This window comes from Convolutriloba macropyga, chromosome 14 (genome assembly GCF_964194025.1).
Source record: "Convolutriloba macropyga chromosome 14, txConMacr16.3, whole genome shotgun sequence".
NCBI lineage: Eukaryota > Metazoa > Xenacoelomorpha > Acoela > Convolutidae > Convolutriloba > Convolutriloba macropyga.
Genome location: NC_134481.1, coordinates 21,839,640 through 21,863,926, shown reverse-complemented (window position 1 = coordinate 21,863,926; position 24,287 = coordinate 21,839,640). Strand labels below are relative to the sequence as shown.

General features: G+C 37.9%; 1 protein-coding gene across 5 annotated transcripts in view; it reads left to right on the top strand.

The window, feature by feature from the left end:
• Positions 1-24,287, top strand: part of LOC142353171 (protein unc-79 homolog) — a 179,853-nt gene that overhangs the window by 115,012 nt on the left and 40,554 nt on the right. For all 5 annotated transcript variants that reach the window (XM_075405385.1, XM_075405384.1, XM_075405383.1 and 2 more), the window contains 5 exons: positions 4,224-4,457; positions 9,332-9,925; positions 11,645-11,813; positions 12,278-12,406; positions 13,720-13,929. In XM_075405385.1, the coding sequence (XP_075261500.1) occupies positions 4,224-4,457; positions 9,332-9,925; positions 11,645-11,813; positions 12,278-12,406; positions 13,720-13,929 (1,336 nt within the window). The remainder of the gene's footprint in view (positions 1-4,223; positions 4,458-9,331; positions 9,926-11,644; positions 11,814-12,277; positions 12,407-13,719; positions 13,930-24,287) is intronic.

The following is a 24,287-nucleotide window of genomic DNA, read 5'->3' as shown; positions in this document are numbered from 1 at the left end:
CTACCCCGCCCTCCCCCCAAAAAAACTACCCCCCCCCCCACAACGTACCTACCTCCCCCCCACGTACCTACCTACATCCCCCACCACCACCTACCAACCCCCCGCCCCCACCAGCACCTACTCACACCCCTGAATTGAAAAAAATTTTAACGATTTTTATGTTATACTGGTCTACTATTTTTGTTATTTTTTGTTTTTTTTCAGTATTCTGATTTTGTCCAAGTTAGCGTAGAGATTATTTTGCAGGACGATTCGAGTCGTTTCCGGTATTTACCGGCTATGTTTTTTTAGCAGGAAGCAAGTTTGTTCATGGCTTGAATTTTGACTTCTTTCTGTTCGAGCATTTACCTCCGTTTTTGATTGTTGACTTCTGTTTTTGAACATCAGACTTTAACAGTAGCTTCGTTTGTAATGTATAGTTATTAGGAACTGCTGGAAATGTTCAAGGTGAAGAGGTCATGTTGAGTTATTTAGTTCCTATATAAGTCACCCCTAAATATTCAAACTACACCACACAACCCCCCCCCCCCCTCACCACCACCTATCTACCCCCACAAACACCCACCTACCCCCCACCGCCCCCCGTAACCCCCCCAATTTACCCCCACCTACCCCTACGAGCTCCCTTCTCCTAGCTACCCCCACCTAGCCCCCCCCCCCCCAACTACCCCAGCAACGCCCACCTCACCAGCCTATCTACCCACCTACCTACCTACCCCCCCCCCCACCACCACCACCTACCCCCCTCCACCATCTATCTACCCCCCGCCCCAACTTACCCCCCCCCTTCACCTACCCTTACCGCCCAAACTACCCCTCCCTTCACCTAACTACCCCAGCACTACCCACCTCCCCAACCTATCTAACCACCCACCCCACCTAGCTACCCCGCACCTAAAAAATTTTCGGCATTTCTAAAACGGTGTCCCGCTTTTTCACCCCTATTTATTTAACCCCCTATCATTTAACCCCGATTTATTCACCCCTGTATCTTTTAACCCCGATTTTAATCTTTATAAAATAAAGAATAATAAATTAGCAAAATATTGATTTGGCTATGCCTCGCGGGCCACGGCTATGCCTAATCGGCCTCTGGGACTTGATATGAAACTATCACAACCGAACGCGGGATTAATTTATCCACTTAATTATGACAAAACATGCCTTTAATGTTGACAGCTAATTGGCGGGATGAAATGATAGAGGGGTGAAATGATAGAGAGTTAAATGATAGGGTGTGAATAAATCGGGGTTAAACGATAGAGGGTTTAACGAATAGGGGTGAAATGAAGTAGAACCTTAAAACACTTTAATGTGGTTTGTTGGGCTACTTTTGTTTTTTTCTCTTGTCTATTTTGATGTTCTAATTTCGTTCCGGTATTTTACCGGCTATGTTTTTTTATGCAAAATTTTCGCTTGACAATTTTGACTTCTCGAGTGACTTTTACGCCCTTGACTTTTTGCGTTTCGCGTGATCTAAAATTCTCTCTCAATCACAATTTCAAGCAATTGAACTCAATTGGCGGCAATTTAATACTAAAAGTCAACTGAAAAGTGCGCTGAAACTGGTGCCATTTTTTACTTTAAATCTTAATAGTGCTATATGTTAGCCTCTAATGTGGTTATTTGAAGCCCTTTATTGAACTTCTTAGTCCCATTTAGGCTCCTCCTCCCCCGACTGAAGCAGGCTGCAATTGATTAGAGCTCCCGCTGGTCGTTCGAGAGCCATTCTTCCGACATTTAGTCGGTTATGGTTGATTGCTCTCGAATGAATAGCAATTATTGTAAACGTGTATGCTTTTTTTGCAATTTTTTTGCTGGAGCGTTTTTGCGCTTTTGCAGAATAATCAATGACTTCCCAAGTGACTTTTGCACGCGCTTCTTCTTGCTTACTGGGTGATTCCAAATGCTCACTCCGAAATAAAGTTTGTTGTTCAAACAAAACCGATTGTTTGAGATTCGAAGACAAGGCCCTGACAGCCGAGTGGTTAATACCTGCGTCGAGGAGACGGAACCCGACTCGGGGTTCGAACTCTACCATCGCACCATAACGAAAATTTTATCTAGGCTACAGTACATGAATTAAATGTGCCACCTGTCATTTTTTCCTATGTTAGTGGGTTTATGTTCTAATAGTACATAATTCATAATTTTGTTTTCATCAAATTCATCAAAAGGCAGTTAATGGCTTATAAGTTTTTAAAAATATTTTTTCTACTGTTTTGCATAATAGCCGCAAACTGATAGCTGGGAATTTTTTTGCCCTTTTGTTTCTTTAAGTTTTCGTTGTCAAGGTTTTTGTTACGACCATATGACGTCACAATCTCTTCAAATCTGCTTTGTCACGTGTGACGTCATTTTTCACTTTTAGTGGAGCAAGTTTTTGCAAGATTTGTTTCTGTAAACGCTTATTTTTTATTGATAGCCGCACAGCCATGGCTGGGAATATTATTGGCCTTCTGCTTTTTTATAATTCAAAGAATTTGAATTTTATTGGGGCGCTGTCTTTTTTTTAAGATCTGTTCACGCCTTTTCATGATTTTTGAATATAAATTGAAGTGGTGATTTTGGTCACCCTGAAACAGGAAGTGGAGTGAAAAAGCGAGTAGTTTTGCGGTGTGAAGATTTTTCGCTCTTGTTTTAAAGTAGAGTGAGAAAACGGTGTTTGAACGAAAATTCGCTTTCTCGCTTGTGGTTTTTTGTGCAAATGCGATGACGTGACATAGATTTTCTGTTTTTTAATAGCCGGCGTCAGCCTCTCAACGTCTATCTTTTAGGCGAACTCCTTTTTAAAATCCGAGAATTAGATTATTTTGGTGCTTTATCTTTTTGCAATTCAAATACTTTGAATTGTTCTGGGGCGCTGTATTTTTTTTAATATATGTTCACATATTTTCATGATTTTTGAAGTCAATTTGGAGTAGTGATTTTGGTCATGCCGAAACAGGAAATGGAGCGAAAAAGCGAGTGGTTTTGCGCCGTGGAATTTTTTGCTCTAATTTTAAAGTACATTGCGAAAAAGGGTGTTTGAACAAAACTTTGCTTTTTTTGTTCACATGCGGAATTCACTTTGATGTTTACTGTTTTTTCTATTTTCTAGGTCGGATTTTTTAAACGGTTATCCCAATCAAATTATAGTACATTCTATGTCTAGTTTTTTGTTTAGTCGATAAAAATTCTTTGAATTGTACGTCCGGTCTTGTCCTGCTCTGGTTTTTACAGTTCAAAGAGTTTGATTTGTATTGGGGCGCTGTTTTTTTAAGATAGTTTCACACATTTTCATGATTTTTGAAGTCAAATTGGATTTGTGATTTTGGTTACGCCGAAACAGGAAGTGGAGCGAAAAGGCGAGTGGTTTTGCGGCGTAAATTTTTCTTGCTCTAATTTTAAATTAGAGTGAGAAAACGGTGTTTGAACAAAAATTCGCTTTCTCGCTATTGGTTTTTCGTTCACATGCGGCAATTTCACTTTGATTTTCGTTCTAGGTCTAGTTTTTTGTTTATTCAAAAAATTTTCGAATTTTAGTCAGGATTTGTCCTGCTATGTTTTTGTTCCGTCGTCCAGATTTTTGTTTCGACCATATGACAATCACCTCACTCACTTCAAATCTGCTTTTTGTGCATTCGTTCATGCGATTTCAACTGAATTGTGTGCGTGACGTGATTTTGACTGTTGTTGGATCGAGTTTTTTTTGTTCTTTTGCGTGATTAAGTTTTTGGTCACGCGTGTCTTACCTCGCTCTCAAAATTGACTTCCTGACTCTGAAACTGACTTTTCTTTATTTTAATTCAAAGAGATAAGGTCAAGTGAGTGTGTGTCATTCTGAATGAAGGTTATTAGAGAGCAGCTAATAGAAGCAGCAATAACTTACGGATTCGTAATCAAAATATAACTTCTCAGAATTTAACAGAAAGAAGTTATGAGCATTACTGTAATTATCCTGGCTACATTAAAAGACACCCTATTGCTAGGTCATCAGAAGGTCCTTACGGTTCGTGTCGAATAATGCCAAGTAGCAGCACTAAGTTTTGTTGGAGAATTTTGGAGATAATTTTATGTACAGAAAACCCAAATGCCCATATGTCGCTACGAACTTAGATAACGACAATAATGACAACGCATAGAAGATACTGGCAACATTTTCTACATTTCTACAGTTCAATTTTCTACATTTCAATTTGGGAAGCTCTATCTAAGTTTTAGTGATCATTTGCCTATTTCAGGAGAGACTCAGCCAACAAGCTGTCGTCAATTGTGGCGTCAAGTTGGCGGGACTTGCACTGTCTGTCTCCAAATGCTGCTGCCGGGGGTGGTAGCTCTGGTTCCGACAGAGGAGGTGGCGCTAACTCAGCCGGTGGGTCAGCTGGTCTGGGTGGCTATCATGCCAACAGGAGGAACAGTTCCTTCTCGGTGTATGCCAGGTTCAACGAAGACGAGGGTGCCATGGTATTGAGAAGGTATGATTCTACCTTGCTATTTAGCATAGAAATTACCTAACCAGTATGTGGTTCTTATATCTTGGGAAGCTGGGAAGCTGTTATCTGAGCGTAGCTATATTGCGGTGATTTTGATTTTTTAATAGCCGTGAAGCAATAGCGAGGTCATTATTGATCTCACCGTAGTTTTGCAATCCGAAGATTTTTCTTCAAATTTTTCGACTTTTCGATTTCAATGAGAAGTCGAACTAGAGTGCTGATTTTAGTCACGTTGGAGCGAGCGAAGAAGCGAGTAGTTTGCGTGTAGTAAAGCGTAAAAATTTTCAATTTTTATGAGAAGCGAGAAATTGGTGTTTAGTCGATTTTTTTCACTCACGTGCGGTATTTTGACTTCTGTTTCACTGACTTCACGCTTGATTTTTTTGCGAATGCTATTAAGGGCAATGCACCTGTTCAAGTGGAGCTGAGTTGCATTTTGTGAATCCATCAACGGGCGGCTAATGGTTTTAAAAGCTGCGAAGCTGTAAGCTGAGCGGAGCTATATTGCGGTGCTCTTGGTTTTTTTGTTTCGTCGGCTGACGCTCTTTTTCGTTTTAGATTTGTTTACACAACAAAGCCAAATTTTCTGAATGACATCTCCCTTTCACTATCGGCTTTTGCGCGCGTGACGTCATTTCTCATTCTCTCCAGCAAAAGTTTTTTTTTGCGTGATTAGATTTTGATCATAAGTGACTTACCTCACTCAATCAAATGACTTTTGCACTTTAAAATTTAAGTTTATTTTGAATTAGGTTAAGGTCAAAGGAACTCGTATGTGTAAATGTCCCTGATGAAAAGGCTTCTGCGCAATGAAATTAAACACGCTTTATTAGTTTATCGCTGAATTTTACATAGCTTTTTGAGTGGCGTCGATAACTTTTTCAACTTTTATCTGTATCTGTTACTATTCGCAATTATACGGCACGCAAGTCTATTCTTTCGCAGCTACTCCGGCAATCTGCCGGCTATGTGTACGATTTCTGGAGATCTTTGGTGAAGAAATAAACATTAATTTTGTTTACTTAGTTGCTTTACTGGCTGGTCCCGACGCAATTAAAACTATTTGACGTTTAATAGATGCCGGCAGCCTCTTCTAGACTATTATTTAGGTGCTGTCCTTTTTTAATTCGTTTTATTTTTCGAAGAAATTTTCATTTTAAATCACTTCTTTCAGGCTTGACTTCTGGTTAACCTCACACACTCTTTCAATTGCATGGATTTTAATGAATTCTTTCTTTCATTGAATACGGTCGAGGTCAAAAGACCACAATTAAAGGAAACGGGATTAAAAGAAAGCTTGGGCACTACGACTTAACGTTTAAGTACTTTTATTTAGAGTGTACTTCAAATTTTTTAGAGTGTACTGCTAGCTGGTATTAGTGCTGAGCTTATTGACGTGATTTAAGAATTCATTCATATAAATTTGAAAAATATTGTGAATGCGGTTAGAAAATGGGATAGGCCGATAAAACCAGGTCGTTAATTAATTGAGTTTTGGTTTATCAGGGTTCATGAGCGCGATTAGCAGCTGGCCTTAGTATTAGCCTAATGGCCCTTATTCGTGAAGACGATTAAAGGTATAGTTTTGGGGCCAAACTAAGGTATAATTTTGGGGCTTTGGGGGCATTAATCGTTTTTTTTTACTTTTACACTGTGCTTTCTGGAAGTATTTGCAAATGTTAATCTGTTCTTATTGTTTTTTCTCTCACGTAGGCATATTATTGACAGTTACCATAGGCTTTCTAATAAAAAATAAATGAATCCATTTAATGTTTTTTGTATATGGGTAATTAATTTTTTAACTTTGACAATGTTCTGTTTTTTTCTCGTGAGTTATGAGTTTTTCCCGCTTTTGTCGTTGATCTTGTCAACTCATTAATTATTCGCATTATTGTCAGGAGCCCTTTTGTTTGTAATACATAAATACAAATTTATGGTATGAACGTTCGTTCTTGAATGGGGTTGACAATTTCAAAAAATCTTTGGATGGTAATTCTTTTCTTATCTGTGTTTTGATTAGTCGTCTCTGGCTATTATTCTTGCAACCATTTGACTTGTACCGCTCAGTGGCTTCTACCGCTCAGCTATTGGAATTGTGACGTTATTATCTCTATTCTTTGGTGTCAGCTTTTGTGTCAATTGAGAAAATTTTTACTTATCTGAGTAAGCAGATGAATAGTGCACTCACGTTAAGAAGTTTACTTCTTTGAAACATTCAATAATCGGAAAGTCATTAGAGTGCACCAAAATTTTACCCTAAACTTAAGTACTCTAATGCTTGAGGATTTTGAGATTTTGAATTTCAATCTCGACCACCTATTTTCATCAGAGCTCTGTTCTTAAGACCCCCCTGCCGATTTCTTATAATATTACAAGTAACTTAGAGTCATAATTGACAGCTCTCATGAGCTCTTTAATGATGTATAATTAATTTTATTGAGTTTTTTAAAATCCTATGTGACTTTTATCGTCTTTGACACTATAGTCCTAACAATATCACTGATTTTTGAGTTTGCGTGCTTGCTTGTCTTTTTTTGTCTAGGTAGTCTGTCTGAGTTATGAGATAAGAATGAATGAATACTTACTCAATTAATAATAGAGGCGTCATCAAATTACCCAATAAAAAGACTTGTGCTGAGTAAATGTGTCCAAACCATATCCTGATTTTTTAGAAGCAATTATTGTCTTTTTTATGCAAAATTTTTGCTTGACGTTTTTTTACTTTTCGAGTGACTTTTACGCCCTTGATTTTCTGCGTTTTGCGTGATCTCTCTCATCCACGATTTCAAGCTGCTGAATTCAATTGGCGGCAATTTAAAACTGAAAGTCAAATGATAAGAGCCGCAGAACGGGTGCCATTTTTTTCTCTTTAAATCTTAATAGTGGTATATATTAACCTCTAATATTAACCTCTTTAGTGAATTTCTGAGTCCCATTCATCAGGCTACACCCCCCCCCCCCCCACACACACACACACACACACACACACACACACACACACACACACACACACACACACACAAATACACACACACACACACACACACACACACACTGAAGCAGGCTGCAATTGATTAGAGCGCTTATTTGTGTATCTGTTTCTCTCTATTCTAGTGCACCCATTTCTCTTTTGGAGCTATTCTTGTGAGAGAGAGAGAGAGAGTAAATTCCTCTGGATAACAAAATAAACAATAAAATTTTATATCAAAATAGATCAACAAAATTCGATAAATCGAATTTTTTTTAAAGTATCTTGGAGTGAGTAAGTTTTGTTTGTACCCAGAGAGGACCGCGAACGGATCCAGCAGGATCACACTAGCGCAGCCCTTAACGACATTATTTAATAAGGAATTTTTTTTTTAATTTTTGAGTTTCATAGTGTAAATTTGCCAAGTTAAGTAAAAGTTCAGAATTTACAGACGTATGGTTTGTACTACTGGGTTTAGTATGTCCAGTACAGCACCATAGTAAAACGTAGAGCAGAAAGAAAAAAAATACAAAAAAAAAGAAAAATTTATTTTTTTCTAAGTTTTGGAACCAAATTTTCCGAGGGAACCTTCAAAAATCACAAAAATGGCCATATCTCGAAAACTAGAAGGTTTCAGAGGGTCATTTTTTCACACCAGAAAGGGAACCCTAATTGCTATGTCTCTTAGCATTCAACCATAGGGTAGTACTTTTAAAATCCCAATTTTTTAATAAATAAATCAGCTAAGACAGATCATGGAAAAAAAGAAACATCGAATAAAGTTACTCGAAAATTTTTGTAATTAAATCACAGTTCGCTAAAATGAAGCTGTCCCTCAAGTCATGTACCGTTTTAGTGAATACTGACTGACTCATGTTACACAAATTTGAACCAAATATTCCATTGTCTATAAAAAATATTTAACAATTTAGTTCCCCGATATTTTAGCGAATTTTTCTCTAGGATTTTTCGACACGTTGGAATTTTCAGAAAACTCTTTTGAGACCTCCTTGTTGAATGTATTGTCACATCAAACTCATAGAGGCTATTAAGATAATCATCAGTATGGAGTTTATTAAGAGACCGTAAAACGAATTTCAGTAACTCATAAACATAAAGCTCGTGCACTGTCAAAATATTTAAATTAAAGTATTCGCTTACACTTTGTCGATATTTGAGAAACAAGATAAGTCGAAGAATTTTCTTTTGCATCTTCAAAATTGGTTCCAATGTTCTGTAGCTTACACAGCCGTACACTAGCAGTCCATATTGAATGATTGGTTTAATGTTTGAGGAATAGTATCTCAACAGAACATTCCTTGGAACATAATGTCGCAATTTGGACACTATGCCACATTGTCTTCCAAGCCTTTCTAGAACACTCTCTATGTGTGGTTTAAAAGACAACTTTTTATCTAGAAACACTCCAAGATACTTACAACTATTTAGAACATTCAAATTTTCATTATTTAAATGGAAGTTTGTAAGCTGCCGGCATTGTTTTAATTGCTCTGATGCTATTTTTCGCTTGACTGTTTCGTTTAACTTCGTCCTCGAAAACTGGTAAAGCACGGAGTACATTAAGTCACTAGCAGCTCTCTTGGAGCTCTGCGAATCACCGAAGCTGCTGAGTTGACAGTTATAGTGCAAATGCTTTATTTGGTGGTTTGAGACCCCTTCCACCCCCTCTCCCTCTCCTCTCCCTTCCTAATCCACCCGACTGCTAGCACACAAGCTGGTTACTACCGAAGCCAACCGCGCGCCGGTCGTTTGAGAGCAATTCGCGCGACGTGAGTCGGTTATGTCAATATGATCGAAAGAGCTCTAAAATTTTTTGTCAATTTTTGGAGTTGGACTCTTCTATATCTTATAACTTTTCTGATTTCAGGTGTCTTGATTGCAAAGCTGCCATTGAAGACTTCGATGAGAAGACCCTCAGTTTAAGCATTACTGTCTTGAGGACATTCGTCTACCGCGATCCCGTCGGCAGTGCCCCATTCCTCCTCGACATTTTCGTCGCTATTTCCAGACTTGGCCAACAACCCCTCTATAACTGGCAAGCCGAGAGTAAGCTCTGGGTTCGCGATACGTGTCTGAACGTAGCTAAACAGTTCATGCGTTGTACATTACATCAGCTGGCTCCATATGGCTTGTTCAACCAACTGTTTATCACTCCATGTATACCTAACAATGTGTTCTCTTACATCGCTCAATGTCTTATCGACTTCCACGAGCTCTCATTGGTCGATTCGATTGACTTGTTGCTGTGCAATTTGAACATGCGCAAAACTCTGCCGACTGAGAACTTGATGACGCTACTAAACAACATGGCAGTGTACATGTCCAACATCCACTTTGAAGGACTTGGATTGACTCCCAATGTGATGTCACACTTTGATAACTTCTTCAAGAAGTTGGCTCCCTGCATGCCATTAGTACACGATGTCACACCGCTCCTGAAGATAGCCTCGATTCTCTTCAGGCATCTGTTTCCTTTCAAGCTTTCACAATATTTTTTGGCTTGCATAAGCCTTTGTGAACAAATAAACGGTTGACGGTTGGTGTAGCCTAAAACACTTCGACAAAATTTGAACGCCCAAATCTCCTTTTTAGTTTATTATAGCTGCGAAGCTGTGAGCTGAGCGTAGCTATATTGTGTTGCTCTTGGTTTTTTACAATTCAAAGAATTTGAATTGTATTGGGGCGTTGTCTTTTTACGACTCGAAGAGGAGTATTGGAGAAGTCCTTTTTTTTAATCACTTTAATTGGAGTGAATTTTGAAGCAGGAAATGAAACGCGTGAAAATTTTTAGAGTGGTTTGGGTGTTGAACAAAAGTGAAGAAGGGAGCGAAAAGAGAGTGGTTTTTTGTTCATTCCGCTGTTTTCGAGAGGGCGAGAAATTGATGTGTGAAAAAAATTTCTGTAAGCGAGCGAAATTTTGTGTTCACGTGCGGCTTTTTAAAACCGTTTTTTTGTTAATTTTTTTGGTTTAGAAGTCTTATTAATAGCCGCCCAAGTAGAATGAGAAAACGGTGTTTGAACAAAAATTCGTTTCTCGGTAGTGGTTTTTTGTTCACATGCGGCAATTTATCTGATTTTCTGTATTTTTCGATTTTTTGGATCGGATATTTTTCTAAATAGTTTTTCCAATCCATTCACAGCTCATTCTGGACCTAGTTTTTTGTTAGAATCAAAATTACATATCTCACTAGTGGTTTTTTGTTCTCCCTAGCAGCATTTTGACATTGATTTTCTGTGTTTTCATCTGATTTTTTTTAGAAATGGTTTTCCCAATTCACTCCTTGTCCGTTCTAGGTCTAGCTGTTTGTTAAGTCAATGAAAATTCTTTGAATTGTACGTCAGGACTTGTCCTGCTATGTTTTTTGATTCGTCGTCTGACGCTCTTTTTTCGTTTTACATTTGTTCACACAGCAAAGCTGAAAAAGTCAAATTTGCTGAATGACTTCTTCCACTCACTAACGGCGTTTGCGCGCGTGACGTCATTTCTCACTCTCTTTAGCAAAAGTTTTTTGCGTGATTAGATTTTGATCATACGTGACTTACCTCACTCTATAAAATGACTTTTGCACTTTAAAGCTTAGGTTTAATTTGAATTTGTTTAGGGTCAAAGGAACTCATATGTACAATATAGGTCCCTAATAAGAGGCTTCTGCGGGATGAATTTTAACAAGTTTCATTAATTTATAGCTAAATGTTTTTTTACCTAGCTTTTTGAGAGGCGTCAATTTTTTTCAATTTAGATCTGTCTCTGTTTCTATCTCTATTATACGGCACGCAGGTCTGTTCTTTCGCAGCTATTCCGGCAATCTGCTGGCTATGTTCGTTTATTTTTTACATAGCTTTTTGAGCGGCGTCGATAACTAATTAGCTTATATCTGTATCTGTTTCTATCTCTATCATACGGCACGCAAGTCTATTCTTTCGCAGCTAAAAAACTTTTGCTCTTCAAAAAGAGTTTTTGCTCTTCAAAAACTCTCTTTTCTGCTTAAATTGAGAATTGAACTTCTACTTTTTGTTAAAGAGTAAGAGAAATGGGGCATAGGCCCAATAAAAATGAGTTTCTGACGAACAAAAAAAATAAAAATACTCAGGTTTTCTCACGGAAGGTGTATAGTATTTCATAATTATATAATCTGCGGTAACAATCTATCAATGGAAAAGGAAACAATTGCCTCTTTAGAATGGAAAAGATCCCGGGGGCGTTGACTGTTCTTGGCAAGACTCAAGTGATTCTCCACTCATTTGGCACGTTGCTTAGTTACGTTCTGCAGGCGTCAGTGTTTACAGTCCCTCAGATTTTCGAATTGATGGAATCTGTCAGGTCGCCCACATATGTATTCCATTTTAAGGTTCGTATATTTGGAACGTTGTGAAGATGTTTCCTGGAAGTTAAAGTTTCCTCAAAACAAATAACTGTAAGATTGATTTTGCGTCTCACATCTATGATATTGTTTTAACCTTTTCCAATAATCCTGAAGAATGTTTGTGTATGTTCACTGAGTAGTAAAATTTGGGGTGGTCTACCGCACAGAAAACGGATCCCTCTAAACCCAGTCTCGAACCTACCCCTAAAAATGCTGCAAAAAGATGCTTCTGTAGTACGGTGGTTTAGGCTAAAAGGATATAAGGAACAACTAAAAGGTATATAAAGCACCAAATGATTGGGTTCGAAACTAATCCCAGAAGGGAGCCATTTTTTGTGTTGTAGACCACTCCAAATTTTATTACTTCACTGGTTTGATGAGCCTGAACTGTTCAAAATTGGTAGTTTTGTATAGTTGAGCAATTTGAATATGGCTGTTAACCGTTTCAGGTGGACAAGATGGAGAAGAATAACAATTCATGGCAGACATATTATGCTCGTGTCATTTGTCAGGAGTTGGTGAATGGCCTCAAGTTCAAAGTGAACTTACCTGTGGAAAACTTGGTCCGTCTTGTTCAGGTAAGGTAATTGATAGTTTATAAAGCGACAATTTTATATTTTAAAAATTTCTTGTTCTTGCGAGGAATCAAATGGTAATGATGTATAATTTCACAAAGATTCTGGTCTATTAATTATATTTTGACTTGTTCAAATATTTATTAATAGCCGCGTCCTCAATTCTAGGCGGCTATTATAGCGCTCCTAATTTTTTTTTACAATTCAAAGAATTTGAATTGTATTGGGGCGCTGTCTTTTTTTAAGATCTGTTCACACATTTTCATGATTTTTGAAGTCAAATTGGAGTAGTGATTTTGGTCACGCCGAAACAGGAAGTGGAGCGAAAAAGGGAGTGGTTTTGCGGCGTGAAATTTTTTTGCTCTGAATTTAAAGTAGAGTGAGAAAACAGTGTTTGAACAAAAATTCGCTTTCTCGCTAGTGGTTTTTTGTTCACATGCGCCAATTTCACTCTGATTTTTACTGTTTTTTCGATTTTTTGGATCGGATTTTCTAAATGGTTTTTCCAATCCATTCATAGTCCGTTTTAGGTCTAGTTTTTTAGTCAATGAAAATTCTTTGAATTGTACGTCAGGACTTGTCCCGCTATGTTTTTTTACTTCGTCTAACAGATTTTTGTTTCGTCTTACCGTGACTTCTTGGAATTGCCTTTTTCAATGACTTACCTCACTCAAAAAAATGACTTCTGAGCTCACTTATGAACCTTTAAATTTTATGAACATTTACTTATTAAAAGTCAATAGTGTGCATCTAAGTAGTGCCAAACATATGCCCTAATTCTTGAATATTAGAGTCTTGAGTTTTTGATTTCGAATATTAATTTTGGGATCTTTTCCGTTTGTGCCCCCCCCCCCAAATATTGCACGTTCATCTGGGGAGGGGGGGGGGGGGTGCAAATAATATGCGCCCACTAAGCTGAGGGAGCACAAACGGAAAAGATCCTTATTTTGAAAAGCCCTATTAGGGCTTTCTCCTTATAGAGCTTATGTATATCATAAAAATGACAGTCCGAAGCTAACCCAAAAAGTCTAGTGGTCTATTAAAGGACTGGTGGTCGATCTGTCTATTTTGTTTCTATAGTTGTTTCAATTCATGTAACGCTACAAGCGTCTGTCGCGGCTATTTTCCGGCAATCTGCCGGCCGTTTAAATTTTTTCAACTAAAAATTTTTCAACGAAAAAGCAATAAGAATCCAGAGAAAGTAAATTCGGCGCATTTGTGTTTGTAAAAAATTCGTTGTATATTTAGCTATAGTAGTTAATTGGATAGCCACGGCACTTATGTTAGCCTCATAATTTGATTGAGTTGACTTTTAGTTTGCCATTTTGGATCTGCGCTTTGGTGGTCCAGAAGTGAGTGAGATATCGAGTGGTCCTTTGGGCAGTCCTCCGACATCCCCCAACCCTAGCGGACTTCCGATGCCCTCTGTGCTTCTCGAGGTGTTGAGGAGTGGTTCTTACTACCACTCCATGTTCTTCGACCTCTTCGAGTTCCTTGGTGACATCCACACCATTAACAAAGTCAGGGTGAGTAGTCTTCGTTGCACTGATGGGCAGATCAAAGTTATTTTTACAATAATTTCTGCATTTGATTTGGCGCTGTCACGATTTTTTCGGAACGTTGCCTGTTTAACTCATTATAACTATATAGCGGTTTTTTTATAGCTGCGAAGCTGTAAGTTGAGCGTATTTACATTGCGGTGATCTTGGTCTTCGTTTTCGTTTCGTCGTCTGGCCATATTTTTCTTTGTTCGCTTTTGCTCGCTGCAAATTTAAAATGAGAAATTTTGATATTTTTAAAACTCTATTTCGTTACTCCTTTGTCTCTTTTATGTGCGTAACGTCATTTCCTAATCTAAATGGCGATGATTTTTAATCTAAGCTGTGTACAATTTTTTTGATCATAACTGACTTACCTACCTCGCTCTCTAAATGACTTTTTTATTAAGGTCACGTGAGATCACTCTAAATCCCATAAATGTCAATATGGGACTTCAACATAATGATCAATGTTAATAATAAAGCAGGGCGACAAAAATAACAATTTTGAATTTTTTGAAAAGAATTTTGTCTTTAAAAAGGTTGGCAACCGCATCAATTCGATTCTGTATCTGTTGCTATCTATATTCTACATCACGAAGGTCTGTTTCGCAGCTTTTTCGACATTCTGTCGGCTATGTCTAATTGCTTTCGAACGAAGTTTGAAGCAATTATTGTAAATGTGTGTTTTATGCTCAATTTTCGCTTAACCGTTTTTGCCCTTTTTTCTAGAACGTTCTTTGACTTCTTGAGTTAGTTTTTCACACTTTAGTTCTTCATTTTTGAGTGATCTAAGTGTCTCTCCTTTTAAAATATATTTCCTGGTTAAAAGCGATTTTGGTCGAAAGGAAGTCAAAGCCATTGTAGCTGAGTTGTTAAGATAGACGACTGCCACCTCGAAGGTCCGGTGTTCGAATCCACGTGGGGTGTTTTTTGCACCTATGAAACATTTCTAAGCTACATCCCCTCTAAAATAAATAGCCCTCCCCTATCGTTTGAGAGCAATTCATGTTTTGCTAGTCGGTTTTGCTTGACTAACAAAATTATGCAAAATTTTTGCTTGATCAATGTTGCGTTTTTGTTCTGGCTTTCTAGTTTTATCTTCATTCTGTGACTTTTCATGACTTTTTCAAGATTTACTTCTTCATTTTGAGTGATTTAAATTGCTCACGTTCTGAAATGAAGTTTGTTGTTCATATAAAAGTGATTGTTAACCCAATTTTTGCACCCAAAAAGTTTCTGTTACGCCCATAAGTTAAATTGCTCCCAGCCTTTCGTTCGAGAGCAATTCATCCGACGTTGGTCGGTGTATATTTTAATTTGAGGTCAAAGGAACTCATATGTAATAAGGTCCCTACTAAAACGGCGTCTGCGGAATGCATTTTAACAAGATTTATTAATATATCGCTGAATGTTTTTTAACATAGCTTTTTGAACGGCGCCAATAACTTTTTCAACTTATATCGATATCTGTTTCTATCTATATTTTACGGCACGCAAGTCTATTTCGCAGCTACTCCCGCAATCTGCCGGTTATGTTCTTCTATTTCGACAATATGCCGGTGCTTTTGTGGTTTTGATTGATTAGGTTATAACTTTCGTTGTCAGTGAAGATCGGTTTTTTTCTGTATTCAGTCGCAGAGTAGGTAATATGTGAGAGTTTAATCACACTTGAAGATAAGAAGCAATGAATGGTCTACAAGAGATGGCGACGCGGTAATCTGCAAATATTTTTGCTGAGCCCACAAACAATTTGGTGACATGGTGAATTTTAGTTACAACAAAAGTTTTTCTATTTAATCTAACTTCCCATTTGTTTATCATTGCCTATTCTATCATTAGCATTTAATAGTTGATTCATTGAATAGCGTGTTTCATTTGTTGTCTGGGCGTGTCGTGTTATATCCTGTTTAATCTTGGGTCACACTTGCGCTGTGCCTTAACACAATGTTTCATGTCTTGAAGGAGGTTTGCCACAAGGTAACTTTGCATATCTGTGTTTGTATTTTGGTGTCTTACTATCAGTACATATTAATACATATTGATGGCATCGATGGTAACAATTGACATTCCTGATATCGGTGGAACTGCAAATTGAATTAGATGTGTTGATATCCTAATCTCAATTGAACAACAAGCAGGCTCGGTAATGTGCGTTTGCACATAATATTCCGGTCCATCTCATTCACAATCCTCGGCTCATTTTTTCTCACCACACAGGACTGAAAGTTTTTTTAAGTAAAAAATTGAGTTTCTGGAATAGTGAATTGGATGAGTAACAGTAACATGTATTCCATTTTAATAATAGGAGAGTTGAGGGAAGAGATCTTCAGGGACTGATAGAAGTTTTCCAACAAAAATACTTAATATTAGTCGTGTAGTTTTAAAAAAATTACTTGGAAGTCACGTCCTTCTCCCCTCTCCCTTCAAAAGAATATTTGTGTGGTTGAATGAATATTACCACGCGTGTATTATCCTCATCGAGAAGTAATCAAACTCCGAAGCGAAGCCGAATTGGTAAGTAACTTCGAGGGGTCGATATCACTTCCTTGTAATGTTTTGAAGCAACTCTCGCTGTGATTACAATATTTGCACAGCTTTATCACTGTTGCCGTGACTACCAGTTTATCCCACTCTTCTATCGCCCCTGTTTTCAATAGTAAGTGTTGATAAAAGCAGATCTATTGACGCAGCAGATCTTGTAGTGTGAATTGGGCGTTAACGCGTTATTTCATCGGGAATTTATGCAAATGTTGCTGTTATCGCAATCACATTAAATTTCATTGTTTAGTATCTTCGCAACCAGCATAGATCAGATCAAGAGAATAGAAAGAAAACTAATTTCGGGAAATTTTTCAAATTGGTTTGAGAATTCATGGATTTGAAACGTACGCTAATTTTGCGACTCTCAATAGATTAATATGCTTCAACTTGCTTGAATGAAGATTAATTGTTAACTAACAATTATTTTCAAAAAGCCTTCTAATTTTTTGACTGAAATGAAGAATAATTGTAATTTGTTATCGGTTATTCTACTTCGAATTTTTTAAAATTATTGCTTTATAAGAAACTACTAATTGCATAAGGGAATACTAGCTTGAAAAGTCGTAGTATTTGAAGTTTTGATCAGCTGACTGATTGAAGCGTTTTTGATACAAAAAATTGCAAACATCTAATTTTTCAAAGATAGAAGCGACTGTCATACATTTCCCTTTGTGTGCAAGCAACTGGGTAACTCTTGTGTCAATTTTATTTCGCAGTTAAGCGAATCTTGTTATGAAATTTTGAGAGAACCTCCTGGTTTACGTTTTTTTTCTTCCAGATATGGAGATAAATGGAACAATATGACGAATCTCTGATTCGCCGAATCCTAATTCTCCTTTGATGCTTTAAAAATCATAATTGATATGTATTTAAATTGATATAAAGTAGTATATTTTTTAACCAATCAGAATGCAGTATAATTATTTCTAAAAGTGCTGGAAAGAGAATGAATAATATGAGAGAGAGACTAAAAACTGGATAATTATATAGTTGCATTCCAAGATTCTGTTTTCCTAGTCGATTAGATTTGGGGATTTGTAGGCTAGAACCCGTATCTGCTGGCTGAAACAAGAAACTCGGTCTACCGACATTATATGGTGACAAGGGTTAAGAGTCTACCCAAATAATTTCGACATATAGTGAAAAACGAATTTTCAACCAATCAGATTAAAGAAACCATTATTTTTCGTTTGGTCTTTCAATATAACAGCTTATTAAATTTTGTTGAAAAATATTGTCGAAGTTCGTTGAAATAAGCGATTACAAAACAAAATTATTTTGAGATTTAATAAACAACACCTGATAATGAAGATCATTTGTTTAACTTAAAGTTATTCAGCAATTCGAAAACAATTGATTAAATTCACATTCTTCGGTTTAGTGGTTCAATAAAATTGGCTGGCCAAATTAATCCAGCATCGCATATTTCATTCTTTATTTGTTGGAGAATTGTCTACCAGCAACTTTTTATCTCCAATGCCGATACAAGACACACGAATGATTATAACAACCCAGTGATTTCTCCGTGAGTGGCATCCCTAACTGGTTTCCTGAACACTAGGTTGACGTGGCTAGACCAACATTCAACTGCAGAGAAATCCTGTTAATCTTTCAAGCTGGGACAGAGACAAATAAATGTTGGAATGAACTGACTACAAAACAACTCTGAACAAATGTTAGTAAAAACAAATTAAATCAAATGGTGCAGAGCATTCTTTTTCTTTAACTTTCGCCCCCTACCTCAATAGTGCTACTCTTTTTACCACTCACTAGTGCTATTCGTTTTTAATGATAACGTACTCTTTCATTAACCTCTGAAAATCGAGTTAAAATAAGCCTCGCAAACTTGCACTCCTTAGCCCCTAGGGAACCAAACAGAAAATAGTTTCTCTAAAAACCCAAACATGGCCTTACAACCATTTCTTAAAATTCTCACCTTTACAGGTAATTCAAATGAAAATTTTGATGAATTTGAAAGTCTGCTTCGAGCAGGCATTGCGGTTGGCGCAATTGCTGAAGCTCAGCAACCAGCATTTTTAAAACTCAACCTATCTGGAGGCGCTTTGCGTTTCTATAGCGGACTAGCTGATGCTACCCGCAACGACCTCGATGACGCCTTAACAGCACTAAGGGAATAATTAACGCTTCGCCCAATCTAGTACTCCTACCAAAGTACCTTAAAATTGGTAAGTTTTCCATTCTCACCCCAGAACAAGCCAATTTCCTTCTACCTGTTGAACCAGCAATCCTGGCTCAGCAGAAATTCCATAGACACATTTCGCAGCTTCTCAAAGATAACAACTATAGACAACATAAAGTAAAAGCACAACAAAGTGAGACTTTTTGGTTTCCTACACCAGAGACATGTGAACGCCCAGATGAGTTAAATGGAATAGAAAAAACCATTTTTCTTCAACTTCAAGAATTCAGAGAGAAGGAGAAGCTGAACCCTTTCTCATCTAAAGAAGATAGAGTAGATTTCTTAAAACAATTTTTGTGGGAATCAACTTTACTTACAATAGAGGAAAAGACTCAGCTTGAGGAAGTTCTTGTAGAGTACCATGACATTTTTGCCAGGCATCGTCTCGATGTCGGTCGAAATGTCGTTTTCAAAGTGAAGCTCACTCCAGAACACGAAAGGCCAGTATACACTCAAAGCCCACCAACTCCAATTCATATTAGAGATGAGCTACAAATAGAATTGGCTCTAGTTCAATACTACGGCATCATAAAAACTCTTCCATTTTCAAAATATTCGTTACCAATTTTTGCTCAGAGGAAACCATCAGGCAAATTACGTCTTCTTATAGACCTAAGAAAAATCAATCACTTAGTTAGGCACGATTACGACGCCAATAACTTTCCCATTTCAACTTTTTTAGACGCTGGTGCCCATCTAGCAGGAAAAAAGTATTTCTGCAAATTAGATTGCTCGCAAGCCTACTTTGCTCTGCAAATGGCAGATCCACAGTCCATTCAAATGCTGGCATTTAATTTTGCCTCTCGAACCTACGCATTCACGCGACTAGCACAAGGCCTCAGTAGAGCAGTAAGTGCATTCTCATCGTTCATGCGGCAACAATTAGACAAATGCATCCTTAATGACAAATGTTTCCAATATGTCGATGATGTTGGAACTGCGGCAACCGATGCCAAAGAAATGATAGCAAACCTCAAAGAAATTTTCGAATGCATACGCAAGAGTGGACTTAAATTTTCACCACAGAAATGTGAATTCGGTAAGGGTTCTGTTACTTTTCTCGGAAGCAAAATCACATCTAGCGGAATGGCGCCAATCACTGAAAAAATAGACAAGTTTCTTCATTCCCTAAAACCACCGCGTACATTGAAACAAGTAAGGAGATTTATTGGATTTTGTCAATTCTACAAAGCGTTCATACCTAGACTAGCTGAGAAGCTCCTACCATTTTACCAATTACTTAAAAGTGACACTGAATTTGTAATCAACTCTGACCACATCTCAACAATAGAACAGATGAAAAAAGAACTCAAAACAATCTGCAAGAGTAGTCTCCGTTTACCAAAGAAAGGTCTACAATATGTAATCCTGGCAGATGCTTCATTCTACGCTGCTGGATATGTTTTGATGGTCGGAAGACTACACGATAACACAAAAAAATGAGACGAAACAGTATGCTCCAGTTTGTTTTGGATCTAGAGTCTTTCAACCCGCACAACTGAAACTGTCAATTTACGCAAAAGAGTTCCTAGCAGTACATTTTGCATTGGACAACTTTGCTCATCTTGTTTGGGGAGCAGATAAACCTTTACTTATTCTCACAGACAACAAAAGCCTGACAAGATTCTTCCAAGCAAAAACAGTTCCAGCATCCTCATGGAACGCCGTAGACCATGTTTTGTCATTCCGATTTGTACTTGGTCACATACCTAGGAGAGCGAATTAGCTGCGGATGACCTATCACGATTGCCGATTGAAAGTTCGGAAAAACTCACATTACTCCTCCGAGATCGATTACCAATTATGGAGGTATGTCTGGAACTTAAAGCACAGACACCAGAAGTGGACTCGCAACAGGAAGAAAATGATTATCTAGAAGACGAATATCAAAACCTGTACTCATTTACGGAGCTCGACGAACACAACTCGCATGAACTCACAAGTCTAACCAAGTTCTATTACACCACTCAACTTAGCGCCTTAGCACAATCAAATCCTTTAGACACCATGGACTTGTCGGACAGACTGGCTCCGCTAAACATATCCCAGGAGCAGAACACTGAAACAATTTCCCTCGTTAAGAGATGGCTTCTTAATGAGGCCCCAATCAATAGTCTACACTCAAACGAAGATACAAAGAAGTACATTAAGCAGTTACCAAGAGTTGTGCTTCAGAATAATGTACTTTACAGAAAATTTTTTGATCAAACAGGTGCCAGCTTTATTCTTCATATTTGTGTTCCAAAACACTTACAACAGGAAATTATCTTCCGCTCACACAATACAAAATTTAGAAGCCACAACGGAATTGCAAAAACTCTTCAGGATTTTCGACTCAAGTTTTACTTTCCAGGCTATCATGAATTTATTGTTGACTACATTAAAAACTGCTTAACATGATTACAGGCAAAGTCAGTGAAGATCGAAACAATTACTCCACCACTGCAACCAGCTGCATCTGAACAAAATTTTCCTTCGGACATGTTACAAATCGACATTGTGGGACAGTTGCCCACTTCTCACAACTTTAAATATATATTAACTGCAATCGACGTCTTCAGTCGATACCTATTTGCTATACCAATGACTAACCAAGGGGCAGAAACTACTGCAAAAGCTTTAGTCTCAATATTCATGCGACATTCCTATTTGCCCAAAGTCATTCTTTCTGATCTGGGGACAGCTTTTACGAGCAATCTATTGGCAGAATTAGCACAACTACTCCAAGTAAGACTCAAACACGCAACTTTGAAACACGTTCAAACTATTGGATTACTAGAACGAAGCCATGCGGCCTTAAAAAGGGTACTCAAAGTCAATGAAAATGAATGGTCGTCTGACTGGAACAAATATGTTGACATAGGTTGTTTTGTGCATAACACGTCATATCACTCTGCTATTCAGTGTACACCATCTCTTCTCTTTCATGGACGAGAGCCCATTACACCAATCGACCTACGATTTCAAACTTTAACCAAGAGCTTGCCATCAAACAATTACCACTATATAACCACACTCCACTCAAAAATGTCTGAACTTTTCAGCTCAGCACGCGAAAACGTTGTGAGATCTTATCAGAAATACAAAGCGTACTACGATAGAAAATGTGCAGCAACTCCATTAGAGGTTCATTCATATTGTCTGCTACTTGACCCAAAAATTACAAAGCCTAACCAGAGCTTGGAAAAGCAAAAAACAAAGTGGCTACCATTGTACCGCGTTGAAGTGAGAATTACAAACAATAATTACATCGTGAGAAAAACTAACACCAAATTCACACAATGTGTACACCGCATTCGATTACGACCCATCAAACCAAAGTACGACGTTCAAGACTTGGAAAGCATAGATCCAGCCGAATTTGTTCAAGATCCAACCATTGACGAAACACAACAGGAACCGATGTTATTTAACGAAATTCTTGAAAAAATGTTAGACGACGACCAAAATGAAAATATCAAAACCCATCACCTAAAAGTTTCAATCAAAGAGAGTAACAATACCACCGTAACGATACCTCTACCTGAAACCCAATCCAATGAACGAGGATGACGAAGCATTCACCGTTGTGGGGCACACATTGCCTACGCCAACTCAAGTTGGACACTCCGCCGACTATATGGAAGTGCCACCTCACATTGAAGCAGCATGTAGCCGACAGAAAGAACGCATCCATCCCCGATACAATTTCAGAAAAGGTGATCGAATGACCGCCGTTCGAACACAATGCTCAGAACAGCTAAACGCAAGACCTTTACAAACAATTTCATTGAAAAGTGAAACCAAGGAAGCAGAAAGCCGAATTGAATTCGACTTTGTCCCAAACGAGGAAGAACGCGACGAAAGCGACGTAGAAAATAGTGATATCGGAATGGAGACCAACGATAGCAGTTATGACTCATGCTTACAAAATCAAGAAGACCGAAGTGACGTTGAAACAGGTTCTTTAGATAGAACGACAGTTTTCACTACAGATAATGACATGGATGAACTTAGAGAATTTGACTTGACCAGCGACCTGTTTATTGATGATGAACCAATTGCGTTGGACCTTTCATTTGCAGACGAAGGTGAGAGTTCTACAATCTCCTTTTCACCACACATACCTGAGCCACACGATGATGAAGTACTGGACACTGCATTTTTTCCACAATTACATAACTACCTGCTAATGCAAACACAGCAGATCGCTCAACCCTCGTCAGATGAAGCGGAAATCAGTACACCCATACGAACAATTACGGCGCAACCAACGCCCAATGCTGGATATCTGGGTCACTCTACTCTCCCTACACGACGAGAACAGCAGAATCGACAAACAACTGACGCACAGAGATCAGATATGACTACACCGACGGCCAACACGTTACGTCAAAGACATAGATTAAGCACAAACTGGAATAACCTAGAAATGCAAGTTGTGAGACAACAGAATAGCGACGGTGAGGTTGAAAGTTTTTTGACTTTGGGTCCTAGGACACCTGACCGAGAATAGTAAAGCAACAAATCAGATGAATTTACCAGCAACTGAAGCACAGGTTACCTTCTGCAGACAACTGGTATCAGGGATACCGTCGTAAAAAAACCGTGCACTGCTTCAGCAAAAAATTTTACTGAAAGTACAGGGTCACTACTGTAGATATTCGGGTCTCTTTTTTTGCCTGGACATCATTCCGACCTGCTCAATGCTTTCAGATCTACACTTGACAAACACATTAAAATTTGTACCTCGTAACACAGGTCTGCAAGGTTAATTCTTTGAGCAAGATTATTTTAAACCTTCGCAAACGAACATTCCGGAATGCTTTAAAAATCTAACTCAAATATAATTAAATGTTGCAACAAAAAATAACCTATGATTGACACTCATGCATACTTAAACTGTTCAAAAACGCACGGAACTGATCACTCCTAGCTGTTGAACAACAATCTATTGAAACTATTGAATTTAAACAAGACTGTATCTGCCAGAACACGCTGATAATGCTTTACTAATAACTCGAAACAGGATTCAAGACCATTATTTTAACCATTAGATCTAAGGTTATTACAACTACCTCATTGAAATCTGTCAACCAATGTTCACTGTTCTCTCATACAAGCAGCACTGCTTGAGATTTGCGTAGTGAAAGTTTTATTGAACTCAAACACTCAAGGCAAACATGACAAAAAAACAGAGAAAAATATCGTCATAAAATCAACTGAAATAAATCCAAATAGAAATTTAAAGGTTCCTCATGTAAGCTTGAAGTAGCTTAAAAGTCAACTCAGAGCAAGACAACCGTTTATTGAAACCTTAGACCAGCTATCGAAGACCAAAAGTCTGAAAATTGACTAAGAAGGGACATAGAAAAAAATTGCCACAAAACAACATCAATAAAACAGCACATATATTGGGAAAAAATTAAAGTTTTGCCGTGCAAATACAACCCCAGGTCTAGCAAGAACGACTGCAAAACTACCTTACTATGTCGACCCTTAGACGCCAGTACGAACAAGCAAAATTTAGAAAAATCATAAGTTCCGTCTGTGACGCCCGAACGCCATTACGAAAATCGATATAACTCCTCAACGCTTAACCGAAGAACCTGGATTTGACAAA